Genomic DNA, 24,925 nt, shown 5'->3' on the forward strand with positions numbered 1-24,925 from the left:
TTGATGTTTAACCGTTTTAAGTGCCTATTGCCCGCTGTGCACAGTTGCCCTGAAGCCACCGGGGTGGCGGTGCCACCGGGCTTGGGCCCGCCATCGCTGCTCGCAGCTATATTTTAATTTATTATTTGTTTGTTTTTTTTTATTTTTGTTTATCTATTGTTTCATAGTTTATTATTTCATGTTTTATTACTTTTTATGCATTTATCTATTTCATTTGATTTTTATTACTTCATTATTTGTTTTTATTTACTTATGCATTTATCATTTTTATTTAAAAAAAGGCCATAATGTGACAGAATGACAGCGTTTCCTATCTATGACCCTTTTGTTAACTTTCAAAAGCACAAATGACATCATTGTTGTTGTTTTTCCTCAGACAACAACGCATACAGCTTTGGACGTACAACAATCGCCAACTTGGATTCCAAGTGAGACATTTTATTCACTGCACATACATTGAAAACCTCCCCATACGCTTTAATTGAAGAGGTCATGATGTGCTCTGAGGATTCTGGGTAAAGTGGACACGTCTCTTTCTCCCTGTGCTCCAGGAATAACCTCTTGTGGCTGCACACGTCATTCGCCTTCATGTACCTGCTCCTCACCGTCTACAGCATGAGGCGCCACACGTCCAAGATGCACTACAAAGAAGACGATCTGGTACGTCATCAAAACGTGCATCATTTATGTTTCACTGAAGAAAGATTGTCATATGAGTTTGAAACAAAATGAGGGTTGTTAAATGATTTTTGCAAGGACTAATCATTTAAACTTTGAGTACAGTAATAACATGAGAAGATGCATGATGTAAAATCAAGTCTCGAGGCTCTTGTGACGTGCAGCTGCAGCGCTGCATGCTGTAATGCTTATGAAATATTCATGAAGTCTGTCTCTTGCAATGACCTACATTTCTGAGCCGGGAGTTTAACCTCAATCTGCACTGCAGCGTCCTCCAGCATCTGTGCACGTGTAAATAACATACAAATAACATGTTTTCCTCTCTTTCTCAGGTGAAACGCACTTTATTTATCAACGGCATTTCTAAATATGCAGAAGAAAGCCATATAAAACAGCACTTTGAGTAAGACGTCTCTCTTTTTTCATCTTTCTTATGCTTTAAACTTCTATGCTTCCCTTAAATGGGTCACTGGAAGAGCTGCGCGCTGTAGATCGTGTCATATGTAAAATATTAAAATCACATGTGTGTGGTTTGTGCGTCAGGGATGTGCATGTTCTCCTCGTATGCTGCGAGACTCCAGCATCTGCCGTAATTGTCTAAATGAGTGTTTTAAATTCGAGTCATGCGGCCCATCAGCCGAGGCTGCGCTTGCCAAAAATGAGTGTGACGAGGCGCTGGGGAGGATCTATGAATAGACTCGAGTGTCTAATGTCATTTTACCTGAGAGCTGCTGTTCCCTCCTGCAAAACTCAATGACAAACATCACAGGCTGGATTATTGTCTGTTATTTACTGTAATCATGAACAGTAGGGATGTTATAGAGATATTTGGTTATTAGTGAAATGTGCAGTTTTAGATGTTAAAATACTTTTTTTTTAAGGGTTTAAAGGATGCAAATTATCCTGTAATTAGAGGTTCAAGCACGTATTTCTGAAACTCTGTTGTAATTGTTAAATTGTCCAAATATTAGCATTTTATAGAGACTTGAAAGTCATAGAGAATTAAGTCGTAGAGACTTGAAACTTTGAGGGCTGGTAGTACTCACATTGTCTACATTGTCACCAATGCTCACCCCAAACGGCCTGACGGGGGCGCTACACCGGAGAAAAGTACGAAATCACTCCTAAATCCATACAAAAAAAAAAACATACTTTTGCGAACTAGTCCTAGGTTTTTGGCCTGATCAGAACCAAAACAGTGCAGTGAGATTCTCTGGAGTCTCATTGTCAATAATTACTAAAAAAAGTTGAAATTTTGATTCACGGTCGCCAAAACATTCAAAGTTTTACTAAAATGTCTATAACTCGTGAACCGAATGAGACATTTTCACCAAATTTGGCACATCTATGTAAGAGCTCATTCTGTGGTCACATGAAAAAGGATGTGACAACTGGCCACTTGGTGGCGCTATAACAGGGGAAAAAAACATGAAACAGCTATAACTACTTAAAGGATTAGTTCACTTTCAAATAAAATTTTCTTGATAATTTACTCACCCCCATGTCATCCAAGATGTTCATGTCCTTCTTTCTTCAGTCGAAAAGAAATTAATTTAATTTTTGATGAAAACATTCCAGGATTTTTCTCCATATAGTGGACTTCAGTGGCCTCCAAACGTTTGAAGGTCAAAATTACAGTTTCAGTGCAGCTTCAAAGAGCTTTAAACGATACCAGACGAGGAATAAGAGTCTCATCTAGAGAAACCATCACTCATTTTCGAAAAAAATACAACTGTATATGCTTTATAAACACACATGATCACATTCCACACATATACAGTTGTATTTTTTTCAAAAATGTCCGATGGTTTCGCTAGATAAGACTCTTATTCCTCGTCTGGTATCATTTAAAGCTCTTTGAATCTGCACTGAAACTGTAATTTTGACCTTCAACAGTTTGGTGCCCATTGAAGTCCACTATATGGAGAAAAATCCTAGAATGTTTTCATCAAAAACCTTCATTTCTTTTCGACTGAAGAAAGAAAGACATGAACATCTTGGATGACATGGAGGTGAGTAAATTATCAAGAAAATTTAATTTGAAAGTGAACTAATCCTTTAACCATTAGTCTGATCACTTGCCTCTAGGACTGCCGCTGTTTATCGAATTGTTCATTAAATATTGGAGATTATTTTAATAACCACCTTTGGCGAACTAGTCCTAGCTTTTGGCTCAACCTCGACTGTTTAAAAGCTTTATAATCACTTGATAAATTTAATGCATCCTTGCTGAATAAAACTCTTGAACAAAATAAAAAAATCTTACCGTCCCCAAACTTTTTACTGATTGCAAATATTTACTCAATTCTCTATAATTAAATCGTTTACGGTATACGATCCACTGACAAAGCTTATGGTTTTTCCAGAAACTGTGAAAATCTAGTTTTTGCGTTTCCGAAATGTGTGCATTGCAAGTTTAATGTTCATAACCAAAGCAACAGTTTTATAGCTGATAGTCTGATGTCATAATTATAATTTTAGGAGTGTGAGATGTTGATTTCTTCATTTGTGTCTCTCAGACAGGCGTACGAGAACTGCGTCGTACTGGAAGCACGTGTTTGCTACAACGTGGCGAAACTAATGTCTCTCAACGCAGAGAGGTAAAAACTCAAGCTTCACTGAATCAGAAAGATTTGGCTCTGTGTCTCTTTTAGGTTCAGAAATGATCCGACCTCTGAGACCTTCTATTGATCTCTTAAACGGGCTGAAGTTTCTGTTCTCTGAGGGGACGAGCATCGATCCACTGAGTTTAGTGTGTGTGTGTGTGTGTGTGTGTGTCCTGCAGGAAGAAGACTGAACGCAGTAAGAAGTTTTTCACGGATCTGATGGCTAAGGAACACATGCCCACCATGATCAACCCGAAGCCCTGCGGTCACCTGTGCTGCTGTGCCATTACAGGCTGTGAAGAGGTATAAACGCATTACCCACAATGCCTGTGCACTTTGAATATATAGTACAATATAAGTGCCAATGCCAGAGGAAAAACTCAACATTGATTAATAAGTTGGGTTTAAACCGTCTTTTCATTTGTTAACCACAATTATCATTATTATTAGCACCTATTATATCCGTTAGTGTTCTTCTTCCGCTCTCGAGTCTATGGCAGCCCATAGAACCACATGGTGAAAATTTGTGAAATTTGGCACACAGATAGAGGACAGTCTGAACATTAACCACAGCGAATTTGGAGCCTCTACTGCAATCTCTCTAGCGCCACCTACTGGCCAAATTTCATGTTTATGCTAATAACTTTTGAACCATAAGGGCTAGAAACGAAATTCCATTTTCATCTGATTCCTTGATTCCAAGCTGATTGATGCCATTTTTTTTGACAAATCCAACCGTTCTTGAATAACATGCAAATTAATTTGATGAAGAGCACGCCAAATTGGATGCAAGGCTATATCTTCACAACGCTTTAGCGTATTGAGGCAATTCTTGGTAGATATCATCACAAGCATGACTTGAGGCTACATGCAGTGTTTTAGCACAGTGCCACCTACTGGTCAGGAGATTCAAGAGAAAATTGCTCATTTCGCTTGTAACTTTGTAACTTTTTTTAATTTAGTACAACATACCAAGTTGAATGATAACCAGTTTTCCCGTATCAGCCATTTTGGGTGTCAGCCATTTTGAGTTTTTTCATAAAATGCTGTATTTTTGATAGCTTTTTGACCAAACCGTTTCATCAGACCAATTAGAATCAAGTGTTCCAAAGAGCCATTTAATAAGTCTATTTATTTAATAGAATTTTTATTAGAAATTATTTAATTTTAATCAATAATGGATTCTTTATTCTTAAGTGGCACTACTAGTCCTAGTTCTCTTGGTTTAATGAACCCGCATCAGGCTCTTTGTGTGTCCTTGAATAAAGCATTTGTGGTGTGTCAGAGAATCGTTCGGAGGAAATGAAAGCTCTCCTGAGAGGAAGTAATAAAGCGGCAGGTTTCAGGAGGGTCGTGTCTGGTGCTCTGATTTGGTGATTCATTCGTGCTGAAAGTCTATGTGGTTTTATAGGAGGAGGCTGTGAGTTATTACACCAAACTGGAGGCCAAACTGAAAGAGGAATACAGGAAGGAGAAAGAGAAGGTCAACACCAAACCGCTGGGCATGGCGTTCGTCACCTTCCAGAACGAGGCCATGACAGCAATGTGAGTACGACACATGAGCTTTTTCAAACAAATAGCACTAGTCATGTGAAGTGATGTTGGAATATGAATAAAAATAACATTGTGTAAAAAAAAAAAAATACTAATTATATTAAATTGGAATTAAACATGATTATTTTAAAAACTACATTACCCATGATGCTGTACAGAAAATTCCACCAATTATAGAGTCGAAAAAAGCAACACATGCCGAAAGAGCTCTTTAGCTCCGCCCACTCCCATGAAGCACTGCTAATGATGTAATCGAGTCGATTTCTCTATGCTCTCACAATACTGAAATGTTTATATATTTGCAATACACTTAAAATATATTGTTTTTATATGTATAATCAACATTAGTTTTATATTTCTCCATCATTTTTAATTCGATTATGCTGTTTGCAGTGCCGCTCCTCCCTATACGCAAAGTACGCAAGTTGCGTAGGCCCCCAAACCACCGGGAATAGAATTTTAATTTCGGTTTTGACTGAACGTAAACATTTGGGAAAGTAATCGAATGCTTGTCAGTATATTAGATCGGTGCATTTGGTCTTAAAGTGACAGCAGCCTAATAAACCTGCTGCCGTCTGTGTTATTAATGTTGATAAAACTAAAGAAAACGAGAGAATCATTCACTGAATAACTTTAGTAACATTAATAAGAATCAGAGGATATTTAATTCATACAGTGAAGACTATACAGAGTTTTATTTTTACATTTTATCTTTACATTTTCATTTGTATCTGTTTTTTTTCCTATTGTATTTGTCCTGTTGTTTGTAATTTTAATTTTTCGATTTTTCTACTGTGTGTTTCTGCAGAATCCTGAAGGACTTTAATGCGTGTCAGTGTCAGGGCTGTAAGTGCCGTCAGGAGCTGCGTTCCTCTCAATTCAGTGAAAATCTTCATGTCTATAACTGGAGCGTCAGCTATGCACCGGATCCCCAAAACGTGCGCTGGTGAGAAACAGACGCATCTCATTCTCTTTCTGACTCTTTTTCTTTGTCTCTCTTATTCATTCTCTGGCTATATTTTCTGCATGCATGGAAAATGACCTGTTAGATTAGTTAAAATGTGCAGAATAAAACCAGAGCACACTGTGTGGTGTACTGGGTTAAAAACAAACCAAGTTGGGCTGAAAATGGACAAACCCAACGATTGGGTTGTTTTAATCCAGCGGTTGGGTTAAATGTTTTCCCAAAGTGCTGGGCAGTTTTATTTAACTCAACTATTGTTTAAAAATGACTATATGACTGACTTAATGAACCCAAAATAGGTTGGAAATTAAAAATCAGACACATAATTACTAGAGGCAACAATAATAATCAAAAGATGAAGATTTATTAATAAGCAATTTAATAAATTCTTACCGTTTTTAATTATTATTCATTAAACTTTTTAAACATATTAATAATTGTTAATTTCCAACATATTTTGGTTTCATTTTAAGCAAGAAATAGTCATTTTTAAACAATAGTTGAGTTCAATAAAACTACCCAGCAGGTTGGGCAAACATTTAACCCAGTGGCTGGGTTAAAAACAACCCAATCGCTGGGTTAAAGCAACCCTGTCACTGGGTTAAAAACAACCCATTTGTTGGGTTAAAACAACCCTGTCACTGGGTTAAAAACAACCCATTCGCTGGGTTAAAAACAACCCATTCGTTTGGTTAAAACAACCCTGTCACTGGGTTAAAAACAACCCATTTGCTGGGTTAAAAACAACCCATTCGCTGGGTTAAAAACAACCCTGTCACTGGGTTAAAAACAACCCATTCGTTGGGTTAAAACAACCCTGTCACTGGGTTAAAAACAACCTAATCGCTGGGTTAAAAACAACCCATTCGTTGGGTTAAAACAACCCTGTCACTGGGTTAAAAACAACCCATTCATTGGGTTAAAACAACCCATTCATTGGGTTAAAACAACCCTGTCACTGGGTTAAAAACAACCCTGTCACTGGGTTAAAAACAACCCATTCATTGGGTTAAAACAACCCATTCATTGGGTTAAAACAACCCATTCATTGGGTTAAAACAACCCTGTCACTGAGTTAAAAACAACCCATTCATTGGGTTAAAACAACCCATTCATTGGGTTAAAACAACCCTGTCACTGGGTTAAAAACAACCCATTCATTGGGTTAAAACAACCCTGTCACTGAGTTAAAAACAACCCATTCATTGGGTTAAAACAACCCATTCATTGGGTTAAAACCACCCATTCATTGGGTTAAAACAACCCTGTCACTGGGTTAAAACCACCCATTCATTGGGTTAAAACAACCCATTCATTGGGTTAAAACAACCCTGTCACTGAGTTAAAAACAACCCATTCATTGGGTTAAAACAACCCTGTCACTGAGTTAAAAACAACCCATTCATTGGGTTAAAACAACCCTGTCACTGAGTTAAAAACAACCCATTCATTGGGTTAAAACAACCCTGTCACTGGGTTTAAAACAACCCTGTCACTGGGTTAAAAACAACCCATTCATTGGGTTAAAACAACCCATTCATTGGGTTAAAACAACCCATTCATTGGGTTAAAACAACCCTGTCACTGAGTTAAAAACAACCCATTCATTGGGTTAAAACAACCCTGTCACTGAGTTAAAAACAACCCATTCATTGGGTTAAAACAACCCTGTCACTGAGTTAAAAACAACCCATTCATTGGGTTAAAACAACCCTGTCACTGAGTTAAAAACAACCCATTCATTGGGTTAAAACAACCCTGTCACTGGGTTAAAAACAACCCATTTGTTGGGTTAAAACCAATCCAATCGCTGGGTTTAAAAAAAAACATTTGTTGGGTTAAAACAACCCTGTCACTGGGTTTGTCCATTTTTAACCCAACTTAGGTTGTTTTCAATCCAGCATTTTTTTGAGTGTACCATGTCCCACAATGCAATGCTTTGACTTGATCTTCCAATTCTTGACTGCAAATAATTAAGATGCTTTTACACAAAACTAAATTGCAGAAATGCAAAATAACGCCACTTTGTTGTTAATTAATGCTTACTTTAGGCCGTATGATGCAGATGGAATCACAGAATCCGGTCATAATGGAAAATTCACAGAATGGATGAATAAATCAAAAGTACATCAAATCACAATACATACACAGAAACTTTCACTACAGCCCTGTTGAAATGAAAGTTTCGTTACTACTACTACAAAATATAGTAGTCTACACTGAAACAGTACAGTAAGCAATGCGCTGTCTCCATCTGTCAGCCGTTTCTTTGCTGACTTCATTATGTTCAGGAATTACCCATGAGCAGTCGATACCTTATCAAGCTAAAAGATTTTATACGTTCTGCTGAGTGTGTGTGTGTGTGTGTGTGTGTGTGTGTGTGTGTGTGTGTGTGTGTGTGTGTGTGTGTGTGTGTGTGTGTGTGTGTGTGTGGACTGACGTGGGTTTTTTGCTGTACACCACAGGTTGAATTAAACTCTGTTTGCTGACGTGTTGTTTCGCTCACAGGGAGCATCTGTCTTTGGGAGGAGTTTCCTGGTGGCTTCGCTGCTTCATCATCAACTGCATCCTCTTCATCCTCCTCTTCTTCCTCACCACCCCAGCCATCATCATCTCCACGATGGACAAGTTCAACGTCACCAAGCCTGTGGAGTATCTGAACGTAAGGCTGCGATCCGTCATGAAGTCCCGAGCAGACGTTTCTAGCATTAAGTCATCTGTGAAAGTGAAAATGCTGCAGAAAAATCAAATTATTTTGTTTTAAGGATGTTTAGATATTTTTCCTGGAAAATGATAAATGTTGATCAAGAAAATGATTTTTGCTTTTGCATGTCTACAAACCGTGGCACGATGCTGTTGACGGTCACGGCTGGTTAAAACAAATCCCAGATTATGATGGATGAGATGCGATTTCTGTGTTGTCACGGCTGGTTAGGGTGCGGTGAAGAGCCTCAGCTGGGGTTCTCAGTGTTTCTTCTGTGGATGGAGGTTCACGAGTCATGTGATCGGCTCATCAGGGTTGTCGAGTTCACTAGTCAGTGACGTTAATGCGCTCAGACCTGCTGCTCTGCAACTTACAGTACAATGATTTCAGCTGTTATTGTGAGGTGACTCTCATGAGACCTGACAAGAACATCAAAAATGGCATATTTCACCCCTAAATAATTAAAAATAATGAAGAAATCACATTTTGCATAGCAAAAATTCTGCCTTTGCATTGTGACATTGATTAGCATTCATTTGTGCCAATTTCTCACCTCTACAATTGTCTTTACAGTAATAATAATTTGTATAATATATAATTACAAGTTGCGTATCATAATAGTAACAATGATAATGTTTAATGTATTATTAAGAAATTATTATTACTGTTAATATAATTTATACTATTTATAATATTAATAATTACAAAAATTACATAATTTATGTATAATTACAATGTTATCTGTCATAATAATTACATTACATTTTTGTTTAACAATATTATTATTATTAGTAGTAGAATTAATAATAATATAATTACAATAAGTTATATATAATGATATATAGCTATAATAAAATGTAATAAATTATGATTAGTAATAATAAAACATATGTATTTTTTTATATATTTTTTTATTTCATTGGTTAGTTCAATTACTATAATAATATTCATCATGCTATTTTTTTACAATTATTTTTATTCCACTTAATTTGTTCAATGCAAAAAATCTCAATGATCCTAAAATTGGCTTTATTTATTTTTGCACTATTTTATTTTATTTATTTTTTTGACCTGGACGTGTTAGTTCACTCAGAGTCACTCCATTATTATTTCATAATATTTTCCTCATGTACTGAGACAGATGAGGTGAAATACCTTCTAGAAATATAATGGATGAAACTGTAAACACATGATCACGTGTCTGTATGTGTCTCTCTATCCAGAACCCGATCGTCACCCAGTTTTTCCCCACGCTGCTCCTGTGGGCCTTCTCCGCCCTGCTGCCCACCATCGTCTACTATTCTGCCTTCTTTGAAGCCCACTGGACCAGGTACAATCCCACAATCCCTCATGTCATCATAAAATCCTCCCCAGTCGAAATCAAACGGCTGATTATCATCTTCTCCTGCTGATTTTCCCGTGTGTTCCTCAGGTCGGGGGAGAACAGGACCACCATGCACAAGTGTTACACGTTCCTCATCTTCATGGTTCTCCTGCTGCCGTCTCTGGGCCTCAGCAGGTACATTTCCCTCCATTTGAGACACATGATCACAGCCGTTTGTGATGTAACTCTGTTTTTCTGCCGAGCCTGTGGAAGTGGGTGGTTTATTTGAATCTTTTATTCATAATCAAATCTTTATTTATATCTGTCAGGGGACTCATTTGGGAAGCTGCCTCGAGCTCTCATCCAAACCATCAGCAATTTATTGCAGAAGCTCTCATTGTTTTGAATGATTTCACTATAATGAGCTCTTTTAATATATTAAACATCAGATTACTAGAGCTGACGCGAACTGACACTTTCATAATACTAAATGTTCTTCTGTGTCTTAGTTTGGACGTTTTCTTCCGCTGGCTGTTCGACAAAAAATTCCTGGCTGATGCCACTGTCAGATTTGAGTAAGTCAAATATTTATTTTATTTTATTTTATTTAATTTTGTTTTTATTTTAATTTAATTTAATTTTTTTTTTTTTTAATTTAATTTTATTATTTTTTTTTTATTTTGTTGTATTTTATTATTTAAATAAAATAATATATATATATATATATATATATATATATATTTTTTTTTTTTTTTTTTCATCTTAAACTTTTCAGTTGTAGCAATATATCTAAATATTATAAATAATATATTATTGAACTTGTGTGGTTTTTATATATATATATATATATATATATATATATATATATATATATATATATATATATAATTTTTTTTGTATTATTTATTTATTTTTTTTTTTATTGCACCTAATTTTATTGCTAATTTCAGGTGTGTCTTCCTTCCTGATAACGGAGCGTTTTTCGTGAACTACGTCATCGCATCAGCGTTCATCGGAAACGCCATGGACCTGCTGCGGATTCCAGGTCTTCTCATGTACATGATCCGGCTGTGTTTGGCTCGCTCGGCCGCAGAGAGACGCAACGTCAAACGGGTACAAACACACTGACCTTTCAAATTATTCACATGACCTTGTTCCTTATCTTCACACACTTAGTGTCAGTGTTCAATTGAATCTGAAAAAACGTGTCAGGAACACATCCGAGTCGTGTTTTATCCCAATTATTAAATGCATATACATATATTAATGATCATTTCTAGATTAAATACATAGAAAGAAATGGGAAATTTTGCATGGGAAAAAAAAAGTGAAAAAATGTTTTTAGGACTGTTAAATTTTATTGCATTGTGACATTATTTTTATGAATATTAAACGCATTTTGAGCCAAAAATGTTTTATTTATATATTTCAGCATCAAATTAAGACAAATTAAGCTTTTTTGCATTTAATTTCTCGCCTCTACAATTCTATTTACAGTAATATTAATAAATTGTGTAATTACAACAAGTTATGTTTCATAATAATAATATTTAATTTAATTTTAATTTATTAATATTGTATTATTAGTACTATTAATATTTAATAATTACAAAAATTACATTAATAATAAATGATGTATAATTACAATGTTATCATAATAATAACAATAAATTTAATTAATTTTCGTTTAACAATGATTATATTATTTTTTATTACATGAAAAAATTTAAATGTTTTTAGGACCATTTTATTGCATTGTGACATTATTTTTATGAATATTAAACACATTTTAAGCCAAAAATGTTTTATTTATATATTTCAGCATCAAATTAAGACAAATTAAGCTTTTTTGCACTTAATTTCTCGCCTCTACAATTCTATTTACAGTAATATTAATAAATTGTGTAATTACAACAAGTTATGTATCATAATAATAATATTTAATTTAATTTTAATTAATATTGTATTATTAGTATTATTATTTATTATTTAATAATTACAAAAATTACATTAATAATAAATGATGTATAATTACAATGTTATCTTAATAATAACAATAAATGTTATTAATTTTCGTTTAATAATAATTATATTATTTTTTTATTACATGAAAAAATGTAAATGTTTTAGGACCATTTTATGGCATTGTGACATTTTCTTAGGGAAAAATAAACATATTGAGCCAAAAAAAAAATATATATATATATATATATATATTTCAGCTTTTTTTTGCATTATGTAAGAAATAATGAAATAAATTGATCTCCTTCAAGCAAAAAAAAAAAAATTATTTCATGTTGATGTTGGAATAAAATGTGACTGAAATAGGACGTGATTTTGACGAGGTTTTTGTGGGATTCATCCACCCATCAATGAGATATTTTTACCTGCTGTTCACCTGGATGTTGTTCCAGTCTGTGCTGTTTAGTTGTGTAACCTCTGTGTGTGTGTGTGTGTGTGTGTGTGTGTGTGTGTGTGTGTGTGTGTGTGTGTGTGCAGCATCAAGCCTATGAGTTTCAGTTTGGGGCTGCCTACGCCTGGATGATGTGCGTTTTCACCGTCGTTATGACGTACAGCATCACCTGCCCAATCATCGTTCCCTTCGGTGAGTCAGACCACGCCCACTCTCGCATCAGCCCATTCACGAAATGACAGAGCAACAGCCAATCAGAGAGAGGGAGAGAGAGATGAGCAACAAGGATGAAAGGGAGAATGCAGGGAGAAACGGTGTGAATGACACCACTGAAAAAGCACAAGTGCGTGTGGAAGAAGTGTGTGTATCAATAGTGCCCCCTGCTGGCCACATGTCAGCATGCAGCATCTAACAATGGAAAAAGCCCACTGCGCCAGCAGAGACCACCTGCCTACGCGCCGTGTGTCTGTGTGTCGGAATAAATATAGATCCTCGGCCTGCGTTCTTCACTCCGAATCACAGAAACAGGGAGGAAACGCTGCATTTGAGCAATAATCTCTTTGTTTTTCTGTCACTGAGCTTTTGTATGCGCGCACTATTTCTAGAACTCTCTGAGAAACACACACACACACACACACACACACACGCGTCCTCCAGCTGGCGGTGCATGACTCATCGGGTCGTGGAGGTTCTGTTATGCGGAGGAACAGAACCGGGATACTTTTATACGTCTCTCAGCCCACACTGTGAACGCAGACGGAGATGTTCATCTCGGACACAGTGTTCAACAGCTGACACACTGATTGACCTCATGACTGTCCGTCTGCAGACGTGATGATTTGAAATGTGGCGTCTCGAATGAAAACAGACTGATACATGACATACTCATGTTTTCGGCCTAAGAAAGACCTTGTGAGATTAAAATTGTAGTTTTGATGCTTTTAGTCCGTCTGTACATGATTGTAGTCCTAAAAGTTGATGAAATATACTTTTAATAGATATATGCATTCAGTATTTTAGGTCCATTTGATACATCTTGTTTGCTCGTGTGTAGAGCATATATTTAAAAAAAAAGAAAAAAAAAGTCTAATTGTTTTTTTTCTTAAATTTTTTTTATTTCAAAAAGGGACAGTGTACATTAATCAACATTCATGAATGTAAATGTACCCAAATTAGCCCAAATGCTATTTTTTTATTGGTAGTCCCTTCACCAGATGTTATTAGGCGTTAAAACGTATATAAATATGAATTATTATTATTTTTATTTATTTTTTTAAGCTCCAGGTTTGCTCTATGGCTGCACAATTAAAGAAAAAAAAAGATATTATATATCAATAATTATTAATATAATTATTTGTATTACCAAATAAAAATATTAAACATAAATAAAAAGTATTACTATTGTAAATTAACTCCTTAAACCCAAAGTTTACACTATCAAGCAACCACTGAATTGAATAACACAAATTAGGTTTTAAAGCTTAGATTTTTAATGCATCGAACCATTTTGATCAACTCTTAACTACGGAAGAGGATTAGGGCCAAGCAATAATAAAAAAATAAAACCATCTCGAGATTAAAGTTGCTAAATTACGAGAAAAAACTCGTTAAATTTCGAGAAAAAAGTCGAGATAAAATGTTGAGAATAAAGTCATTAAATTATGAGAAACAAGTCGTTAAATTACGAATTTGTTCTCATAATTTAACAACTTTTTTCTCGTAATTTAATGACTTTTTTCTCATAATTTAATGTCTTTATTCTCAACATTTTATCTCGACTTTTTTCTCGAAATTTAATGACATTTTTCTCATAATTTAATGAATTTGTTCTCGTAATTTAACGACTTTTTTCTCATAATTTAATGACTTTATTCTCAACATTTTCTCAACATTTTTCTAGAAATTTAACGACATTTTTCTCATAATTTAATGAATTTGTTCTCGTAATTTAACTTTTTTCTCATAATTTAATGTCTTTATTCTCAACATTTTATCTCGACTTTTTTCTCAATTTAACGACATTTTTCTCATAATTTAATGAATTTGTTCTCGTAATTTAACGACTTTTTTCTCATAATTTAATGTCTTTATTCTCAACATTTTCTCAACATTTTTCTAGAAATTTAACGACATTTTTCTTATAATTTAATGTCTTTATTCTCAACATTTTATCTCGACTTTTTTCTCAATTTAACAACATTTTTCTCATAATTTAATGAATTTGTTCTCGTAATTTAACGACTTTTTTCTCATAATTTAATGACTTTATTCTCAACATTTTCTCAACATTTTTCTAGAAATTTAACGACATTTTTCTCATAATTTAATGAATTTGTTCTCGTAATTTAACTTTTTTCTCATAATTTAATGTCTTTATTCTCAACATTTTATCTCGACTTTTTTCTCAATTTAACGACATTTTTCTCATAATTTAATGAATTTGTTCTCGTAATTTAACGACTTTTTTCTCGTAATTTAATGACTTTATCGACATTTTATCTCAACTTTTTTCTCAGAATTTAACGAGTTTTTTCTCGTAATTTAACGAGTTTATTCTCAACATTTTATTTCGACTTTTTTATCGAAATTTAACAACTTTAATCTCGATGGTTTTATTTTTTTATTATTGCTTGGCCCTAATCCTCTTCCATACTTAACAAGTGCTGAGTAGTCTCTCTCAAACAATGTACCGCCCCTTAGGGCCACCTAGCTACGAAAAGAATAATAATTATATTTTTCAAAACTACTGCCTTGATCAACACAAAATAGGTGTCATTTGAAAGCTTAGAGTCTGAACTTTTACAGTGCATGTAGGCAATTTGATTAGCTCCTAAGTAGTGCTGAGTTATTTGTTGATTTTAAAAAAAAAAACAATTTATAAAATACTTTTTTTTGTACTGTATACATCAAAAAAATCATACAGCTCAGATAGTCATGTGTCATATGTCATTTGAAAGGTCTCACAGAGTAGAATACAAGTATAATTGTTTTTGGCTTTGACTAAACTTGAGTGAATTTTTGTACAAGAAGCCCCGCAAGACGGATGCAACAGTTGTCACGTTTTCACACGTAACTTCATGAAACAAGCTCCGATTGTGGAATATTGCATTGTACATAACATAGCATTATTTTCAGCAGATCCTCACAATTAAAATTCCATGTCCAAAATCAAAATTTTAATTTTGATGGGAAACCGCAGTCTTTTGTTGACAATTGTCAGTGCTTCTTGTTACAAGTATGGGAAACAGATTTGCACATGTTGTGTCTTCAAATGTGATGAGTTCATATAGAGCAGAATTTAGCTGCTCGGAAACACTGAAAAAACATCCAAATGTAATGCGACTCATCTGTTGACATAAACAAGGCTGTTTGGGCGGGGCTTAAAAATATTATCCAATTACCTCAAAACCCACTTTTTACAAGCCAATCACTTCCGCCCTATATATTCCCTCAGAAATGCGTCTTATTACAGGAGTTTATCGTGTTGATGTTTTTGCGTTTGTGTAGTGAGCTAGTGTGTGTTTGTGTCTTCAGGACTGATGTACATGCTCCTGAAGCACCTGGTGGACAGGTACAACATGTACTACGCTTACCTGCCCTCTAAACTCGACAAGAAGATCCACTCTGGAGCCGTCAATCAGGTGGTGGCCGCGCCCATCCTGTGCCTCTTCTGGCTACTGTTCTTCTCCACCGTGCGGACAGGTGCGTGTTTTTGAGTGTTTTCTAGCATACAGACCGTCATAGTGAAAATAGCCAATCACACTACTTCCAGCTTACTTGCGTGCAATGATAAACAGCACATGGACACAATACACACCAGATTCACCAACCTCTCTGCCACTTCTTTCCAGGCTTGGTAAGAGTCCTGGTACGTATATAAAGACTGATTGTAAAGAACCAGGTGATTAACCACCACAATTTTTGATGTTCCTTTATTTTCCAGTGTTGCATAAACACTAGGGTATTTGCATAAGGTGATCTGATTGGCTGATGCCTGTTGATGCTTGAAAAAGATGAAAATTTTTCAACTTCTGCCGCAAACAACATCAATGACACGACGCAATGGAAACCACAATTCAGTTCGGCAACGCATGACGTCACCCATTCAAAGTCAATGAGAAGCATTAAAGGATTAGTTCACTTCAGGATTAAAATTTCCTGATAATTTACTCACCTCCATGTCATCCAAGATGTTCATGTCTTTCTTTCTTCAGTCGAAAAGAAATTGAGGAAAACATTCCAGGATTTTTCTCCATATAGTGGACTTCACTGGGGTTCAACGGGTTGAAGGTCCAAATGTCAGTTTCAGTGCAGCTTCAAAGAGCTCTACATGATCCCAGACGAGGAATAAGAGTCTTATCTAGAGAAACCATTGGACATTTTTAAAAAAAAAAAATAAAACATAACAAAATCCGCCCAATGGACTATATGCACGGATCGTTCTTTAGAACATCCGCAATAATATAAGCCAGCTGGAAAACTTCCGGTGAGAGTCATGTGCTGGTGTGTTGAGCATCAGTATTTATAATCAGAATATAGTCACTTAAATATTCAGGCACAGCATTAATTTAGTTATTCAAGCGTAAGACGGCATAAAAAATAAATAAATAAAGACGTACCTCAGTGTTCCTCCTCGACTAAATTCAATTTGACCATCAGATTTCACTTTTATGTGAAAAAAAGCTTCAAAAATTAAATATTTATTGTGCACTTTAGTTAGATTAATTGAATAAAGTGTGCTGAAATCATTGATCTTGTGCTGCACTGACTGACAGCTGCTGTGATTATAAAGAGAGAGCGGCGCTCGCTTTCTGTGTCATTCATTCACAAGAAAAGTTATTGTTTTTCATGAGATTTTTTGAGTATTTCATACTTCACATTGACTAAATGTATTTTTAAACCTAGCTATTTTATAATGTTTAATATTTATTCAAAAACAGAGAAAAACGATTAGAGCAAATGGCTGATATATGCACAAATAAATGCTACTTTGCTGCCACCTGCTGGTTAAAGTGGTAATTATTGTCTTTTTTTATTTTTAAATAAGTGTTTTCTATCAAATGTTGAATTTCCTACATTTTTAAACGTTCGGTTTTACAATGGAGACAATCTCAGAAGGATGAACAAGTAATGTTTGTGGTCATCACATTAAAAATAATATTTGAAGTGCTGGAAAATAATGCGTGTGTGTGTCTAATTACAGATACAGCGTTTTTAAACGTCCCAATAGCTTCGTCTTTAATGCAATCAATAAAACTGGTTTATTAGGGAAATGTGATAACTGCATTAAAATATGAATACAACATTAAAAAGTCAACCATTGATGGATTTGTGTCGATGTACAGCGAATACAGAATGAACAGATCACCGGAAATGCCCGAGCTGACTTAACCACAACCATGTAGTAACTGTGCTTATAGCGCGTTGCTACTCAAAACTAGCCCAATCGCGTTTCAGGGTGGGTCCCAAAGTAAAAAAAACGCATTCCGGTGGGTAAAATATGCATTCCAGGGGCTACATATATTATTTGGGGTCACTTCAACCCACAGACATGAAAAACAACCTGCGGCAACAGTGCAAAAGTAGCCCAATTTGGCAGGAAAACCACGGACTTGGCAACACTGGCCGTGACGTTTAAAAAATATGCTTTATTTTTGTAATTCCGCTAGGTGCCACTAGTCTCGCCAAAACTACATACTGCAACTTTAACCTATTATTGCGTTTAGTCTGAGGTTTTATTGTCATTTGATTACCTGTGGAATATGGTCATGTGACTAACCACATGTGAAGCATGAGTTCTTTTCACTGATGTGCCTTTTAAATGCATCTTATTCCTTCTCATTTCTCAGGGTTTTCGACCCCGACATCCATGTTTACCTTCGTGGTGCTCATCATCACCATCGTGGTCTGCCTGTCGCACGTCTGTTTCGGTCACTTTAAATACCTCAGCGCGCACAACTACAAGGTACGAGTTGCGGTACTACAGGTATGAGCTTGCGGGGTCAGTCCACCGGGCGGCACGGGTAGCTCTGGTAGACTGTCACCTGTTCCATAGCAGAAACGCTCACTGTGACCTCTTTCTCATTTCAGATCGACACCAAGGACACAGAGGTTGACGGAGTGGAGAACGGACGTCCTGCAAGATCTTCACCCTCCAACAAATCTCAGGTAAATACTTAAACGTAGAGTAAACTCACTTGAGGACTTGTTTAGTAAGATTTTACCAGAAGAGGAAAATGCCATTTTATTCATATTCTTAATTAAACAAATTGACCTTTTTATGACCGATGTCTGTTTTCATCCACCGCAGCAGATGTACATCGCCCAGGTCCTGCAAGACCCAAACTCTGATGAGATCGGAACAGGCAGCGGAGAGGACGACGGTCAGGGGTCCTCGCAGGACGAGGAGATGATCAACGGCGGCAACAGCCTGAACGAGGCCGACTTCCAGTCCGGAGAGGACAGTCTCATCGCCAACGAAGTCCACCATTAACAAAGCCGGAAGGATGAGAGCATGAAAAAGATCCAATCGCAAGGCCTTCATCCGCACACGTCTGTTTTGTCCCCTCTCCGAATTTGCCGGATGTTTGTTGGCTCAAAACATCAGCACCTTAGAAACCCACGTCTGCCAAAACACTTGAACACAGACTGTACATAAGCACACGCGCCCGCACACATCGAGGCCAACACGCTTCAAAAGACCATCATGTGCATGAACGCTCAACGGCGGCGACTGCTTGTTTGGAACCGAATCAAATTCCGATTGGAACCAAGACTTCCCCTTTTGTAAAGGTCCATGCATATTTCCTAGTTTGGTTCGAATACCCTCAGGAAAAGGAAAATCGGATGAAAAGAAAGCTCTACTCTTTCTTATCTCGGAAGCATCCCATGGTTCGCCTTAACAGCGATGGCATTCCCAGTCGACGCCGCTTAATTTGCTTGCTTTTTCTTGTCCTTTGCCTAAACGATTGGATTTCATCTGGCATTCCAAAGGAAATGTGCAATAGTGAGAGCGTAGAGGAGGAATCGCGCCTGAAAACGTGTTGGCTTTGACGAACTGCGGTCACTGTACAGTATTCTGCCAGAACACTAAGAGACTCCGTACTGACTGAACTTCTCCCCGATGTACAGTATTTCCAGAGACGCGCTGTGTGTTTGTGTTGTCATTGAATGATCCATATTCTTACGTTTTTGTTTTGGTATTTTTATTGCTAATTTTGCCTTGACAACCTTTAATGGATGTGTTTGTATGCCTGCAACGGAGTACCGAAGTCCTCGTCCTCGTAGCGCAGTAGAAACCAATCGCCGCTCATGACGGACTAGATGCAAATCAGCGATGGAGAATCAGTCATTCAGTCACTGGTCGTTTGCGTCCCGCAGTAGACGGGTTGATCGGGAAACTATGGAAGCTTGTTTCCGCCACTGAATTAAAAAATATAAAAGGTAATTGTGACTTTTTATCTCACAATTCTGACTCTTTTTTTTCTTCTCAGAATTGTGAGATATAAAGTTGCAATTGCGAGATATAAAGTCAGAATTGCGAGATTAATATATGAATTGTGATATGAACTCGCAAGTGTGAGAAATTGAATAATGTGTGAAATAAAGTAGTCAGAATTGCGTGATTGATATATGAATTGTGATATGAACTCGCAATTGTGAAAAATAGTGAAAATTGCATGAAATATAGTTGCAATTGCGAGATATGAAGTCAGAATTGCGAGATTGATATATGAATTGTGATATGAACTCGCAATTGTGAGAAATAGAGAACTGCGTGAAATATAGTCGCAATTGCAATTGACTTTTTCTCAAAATTATATGAACACGAAATTGCGAGGGGGGGAAAAAAGTCAGAATTGTGAGGAAAAAGTCAGAATTGCGAGTTTATAATCTCTCAGTTCTGACTTTATCGCAATTGTGAGTTTATAACTCGCAATTCTGACTTTATTTCTTGTAATTGATGTTATATCTCGCAATTCTGACATAACTCTGCAATTTCCGCCACTGAATAAAAGAAAAATAATTGCGACTTTTTATCTCACAATTTTGAGTTTATATCTCGCAATTCTGAGAAAAGAAGTAAGAATTGTGAGAGAAAAAGTCGCAATTATCATTTTATTTTTTATTCAGTGGCGGAAACAAGATTTCATAGAAAACTGCCGATCCAGATCTTATCGAATGTTAGTTTAGAAACTGCGTCCCTGTAGACTGAATGGTTTAAACGAAGACAGTCCATGAAAAACGGCAAGCGTTCCCTGTTCGGTGCCTGCTTTTGTACGAGACATTTTGGGAGATGCATTGGAAATGCATTTTGTTCAGTCGGTTTTCTTTTTCTAGTCGTGTAGTTAAACCTTGTGAGGTCGATCTAATCGAAGTACTAATACTTCGAGAAATGTAGCGTCACGTGAAGCACTTGACAGTCGATACGAAGCAGCAGCAACATATTAGTTTTACTGAGCTAGATGAGTAAAATAATAATGGCTAGTTATTAAGAGATCTGGATCCGTTTGCAATAAACCCCAAGCTGAGAAAACACTTATATTTAATTAAGCCTTTTTTTTAAATTTACGAATTTCGATTAATAGTAAAATTCCATCAAATTGAATTAAATAATCCTTACATGAGTAAAAAAAAAAAAAAAAGCGTAAAAAAATTTGTATAAATCTTAATGGAAAAGGGGATTGGTCCATTTAGTTTGTGATTCGTATTGATAAATATATTTTCATTACGAGTCACATAAACTAAATAGTTTAAGATTTATACAAAATGTTTTAAGCTCTAGTTCTTTTTTACTCATTTAAAATTCTTAATTCATAACATGAATAATACGTAAGGATTATTCAATTCAATTAGATGGAATTTTACTATTAATTGAAATGCGTAAATCTAAAACATGCTAATTTTTTTTTTTTTTAGTATAAATGATCAAGTGAAGAATTATCTAGCTTAACTTTGGGGCTTGTTGCAACCGGCTCAAGACATTAAAATTCATCTGGATCCGTCAAAAACAGTGAAATCCCAGTCTGAGAGGTTTCTATTGGCCGTTTACAGAATCCAATCATGTTTTAGAGTGGCATATTGTCAATAAAAGACAGAAACCAGGTTTGTTTTCTTCCAGTAAAATGACCATGAAGGGATTAAAGTGCATGTCAACATGTACAAACTTTTGTGATACATCACAGACCTCAGTCAGGGACACATCCGTACTTTTCCAGAACACTGAAATGCACAAAAACCTCATTCATGAGACATGAGCATCTCCATCTTACAACTAAAAAGTTTAGATTAATTCAGCTGGTGTTTCATGAATGAATTTGTACTTAAGTGAAATGAATCATGATGTATATCCAGACTATTATTATTACAGTATTTCATGTTTTCATACCTGCTGCTGCACATAGTTCCTCTAGATTGATGTGCCAGGTTTGTTTAGCAGCCTGAAATAAAACTTTGCAGTAGTTTCTGTGTCCAACCGACACATCGTAAGTCTGAAACTAACCTTTATAAGCTGATGAGAGGTGCAGATCCAGTCTGACGTCTGTTTACTGCGAGTACAGTGAGATTTGCACTGATGGTTTTCACTTTTGTTTATTTTTTGTTACTGTATTCTCTGGATGAAGATGAATCTGTTACCGGTTTGCATCAGGAACACGTACGACTAACTGGATTCAGCAAGTAACTGGTACTAAAATGGCGCCGAGTAACTGGTACCAAAATGGCGCCCAGTAAGTTGAGAAATGAAATCGAACAGCCTCAGGTGTTCTTTTATTTTCCAAAAGACAAAAAAATGTTTACATCTGCGTATTTGTCATCTGTCCTTTTTTTTTAACCTTTTTTCCCCTACATTTCCCATCGATGAAGACACAAAAGGTAAACTATGAAAGCTGTAGCTACCGCGTTTGTGCGTCGTTCGTCGTAGCTACACGCCGGAGATACTGACGTCGATTTGTGTCTTCCCGCGCTTTTGAAGATCGTCGATGATGATCGGTGTGTGTGTGTGAATATTCTGTGATGAAGTGAACGTGAGCACACGATATTGAAAAGTTGGATTTGTATATCCAAATTAAGGCCATTTCTTCGTTTCTGGACTGTCCCGTTTTTAGGGGTTCCTCACCGGCTTCTTATTGAGTTAATGATGTGAAGGTCTCTTCAGCATTTGGCGGTGAAGTAAAGAGCGGTGCGGATATTTTTGTAAAAATGTTCAGCCTGTTGAAGTATTTGATACTAGTAATGTATTAAAGACGTGTCAAAAGCTAGCTGTCGCTTAATGGATTTTTAATATATCATGACTTTGTTTTATATTAAGCTAAACATTAAGTTATGAAGCGCAGAATGTGTTTTAGAACGAAAACACTGAAGATGCAAATAAGCTGTGCGTTATGCAAGAATGAATTACAGGATGATGTTGATTTCCAGCACAGTTCTGATGCCGATGTACAGTATGTTTGAGTGGATGAGCTATTTCTGTTCTTGTGTTTTGCTCACATGCGGCTTCAGCACTGTAGAAGGACTGATCTAGAACCCGTGTGAGATTTCTTTTGACATTTTTTCTGTCCAAAGGTCGTCCTTATGGTGAAGCATTTGTCATCTTCAGTTTCTTGATCAATAAAAGTTGGTATTCATTCTGTGCACTTGATGTGTTGTTGTTGTTGTCGGCCAGAAGGAGGCGCTGCTGCTGCATCACTCACAAAAACCTCCTAAACTCATCAGATGCTTTTTGCTGTTCTGGGGTCAGTTGCATAAACACAGCTATTATGTTAAAGGATTAGTTCACTTTCAATGAAAATTTGCCCAAGCTTTATCCTCAAGCCATCCTAGGTGTATATGTCTTTCTTCTTTTTGATGAACACAATCGGAGATATATCCTGACGCATCCAAGCTTTATAATGGATCAACGAGTATGAGCTGAAGAAAAATAAACATTTTCCACACGGCTCTGGGGGGTTAATAAAGCCCTTCTGAAGCGAAGCGATGCATTTGTGTTAAAAAATATCCATATTTAACAAATTATTATAAAGTAAAATATCTAGCTTCAGCCAGACCGCATTCCGTATTCAACTTAAAGGTGCAATATGTAAGATTTCTGCTGTAAAACCACTAGGCCAGTGTTATATATTTTGTTCACTTGAGTACTTATAATATCCCAAATGTTTGCAACTATTTGTAAATCGTGAGAAAATTGCAATTTTATCCAAGGCTCCGGGACGTGTGAGGAGTCGCCTGTCAATTGCGTCATACCCGCGTTACCCTCGGTTTCCGGATTTATTTTGTAGAAACCATGAAAACACCAAAGACGCTTTAAAATATTACATGTTTTAATAGGCAAGAGAACAACTGTTTTGATATATTTATAGACAGAAAATCAATTGTTGTTATATAGCGTAACACGTTTAGTCTTTTTTCACCATCATACAATACATTTTAAAATGAATTGCATGCCATTTATCAACACAAGCCATCCAGCATTTAATATGATATTGTAAAATCGATCTATCTTACTGCAGTGTGTAACAGTGTCTCACAGCAACACTCTCAAATGTATCTAATATGATAAACAGAGCTGCGTTACCTCATACTCATGACCGGAAAAGCGGAAGCGGTGACTGTGTCATAATAAAAGTCCCGCTGCTCGTGAGGCGTGTGTTGATCAATCGCTCCAGCTCCTCGTTCAGCTCCACAACACTCGCTCCTGCTCTGCTTCATACTACAGTAACGTTAATAATCGCATCCATGAACATGATTTCTTCCCGAGTCCAATCCCTATTAATTTGCACCGTACGTTGAGGTGAAGACCACATGTCCCAAGATTCAGCGCTCAAACTTGGTGTCATCGAACTACGCCTTTGTTTTGAATAGGCCTTTAGCGGACAGAATTATTACATACTGCACCTTTAAGAAGAAAGTGTAAACTGGCGTCACATCAGTTACACTTTTTCCATAAGTTGAATAGGGAAGGCATAGGATATAGTGTAAACTTTCTGAACTGCGAGAGTTTTACACTTTCTTCGTAAGTTGAATACGGAAGGCGGTCTGGTGAAAGCTAGATATTTTACTTTATAATTTTTTTTTTTTTTTTTTTTTTTACACAAACATATCGATTCGCTTCAGAAGGCCTTTATTAACCCTCCGGAGCCATGTGGAATATGTTTATGATGGATGGATGTGGATGGAGACACTTTCTTCAGCTCATACTCATTGGTCCCATTCACTGCCATTATAAAGCTTGGATGCATCAGGATATTTATTAATATAACTCAGATTGTGTTTATCAGAAAGAAGAAAGTCATTTTAATTTTCATTTAAAAGTGAACTAATCCTTTAAGACTGAGTTTACCCAAAAACTTAAAATTCTGTCATCATTTATTCACCCTCAAGTTCCAAACCTGTACGAGTGTTTCTTTGTTGAACACAAAAGAAGATATTTTGAAGAATGTTGGTAACCAGACAGATGACGGTAGCCATTGACTTCCATAGTATTTTTTCTTCCTACTATGGAAGTCAACTGTCTGGTTAACAACATTTTTCAAAATATCATCGTGTTGTTGACAGTGACACATTTCTGGTTGCGAGTTGTTAAGTTTCACTGTAACTTCCCCAGCGTCTGTCATCTGCTTTCTGAGACTGACCACAAGCATCTCGTTTCGGCTGTGATGTCACAACGTTCGGTTTCAACCTCAAG

At 36.2% G+C, this 24,925-nt stretch overlaps 1 protein-coding gene across 1 annotated transcript; it reads left to right on the plus strand.

Annotated features, from left to right (window-relative positions):
* Positions 1-355: 355 nt before the first annotated feature.
* Positions 356-20,083, plus strand: LOC125251063 (CSC1-like protein 2). The gene is made up of 17 exons (XM_048163959.1): positions 356-428; positions 552-660; positions 1,011-1,081; positions 3,198-3,278; positions 3,464-3,587; positions 4,696-4,829; positions 5,647-5,784; positions 8,311-8,464; positions 9,730-9,836; positions 9,939-10,025; positions 10,340-10,405; positions 10,781-10,943; positions 12,330-12,435; positions 15,778-15,945; positions 18,093-18,208; positions 18,334-18,411; positions 18,554-20,083. The coding sequence occupies exons 2-17, from the start codon at positions 589-591 to the stop codon at positions 18,734-18,736; spliced, it is 1,848 nt and encodes a 615-aa protein (XP_048019916.1). The 5' UTR covers positions 356-428; positions 552-588; the 3' UTR covers positions 18,737-20,083.
* The last annotated feature ends 4,842 nt before the right edge of the window (positions 20,084-24,925 follow it).

This window comes from Megalobrama amblycephala, linkage group LG17, assembly GCF_018812025.1.
Source record: "Megalobrama amblycephala isolate DHTTF-2021 linkage group LG17, ASM1881202v1, whole genome shotgun sequence".
NCBI lineage: Eukaryota > Metazoa > Chordata > Actinopteri > Cypriniformes > Xenocyprididae > Megalobrama > Megalobrama amblycephala.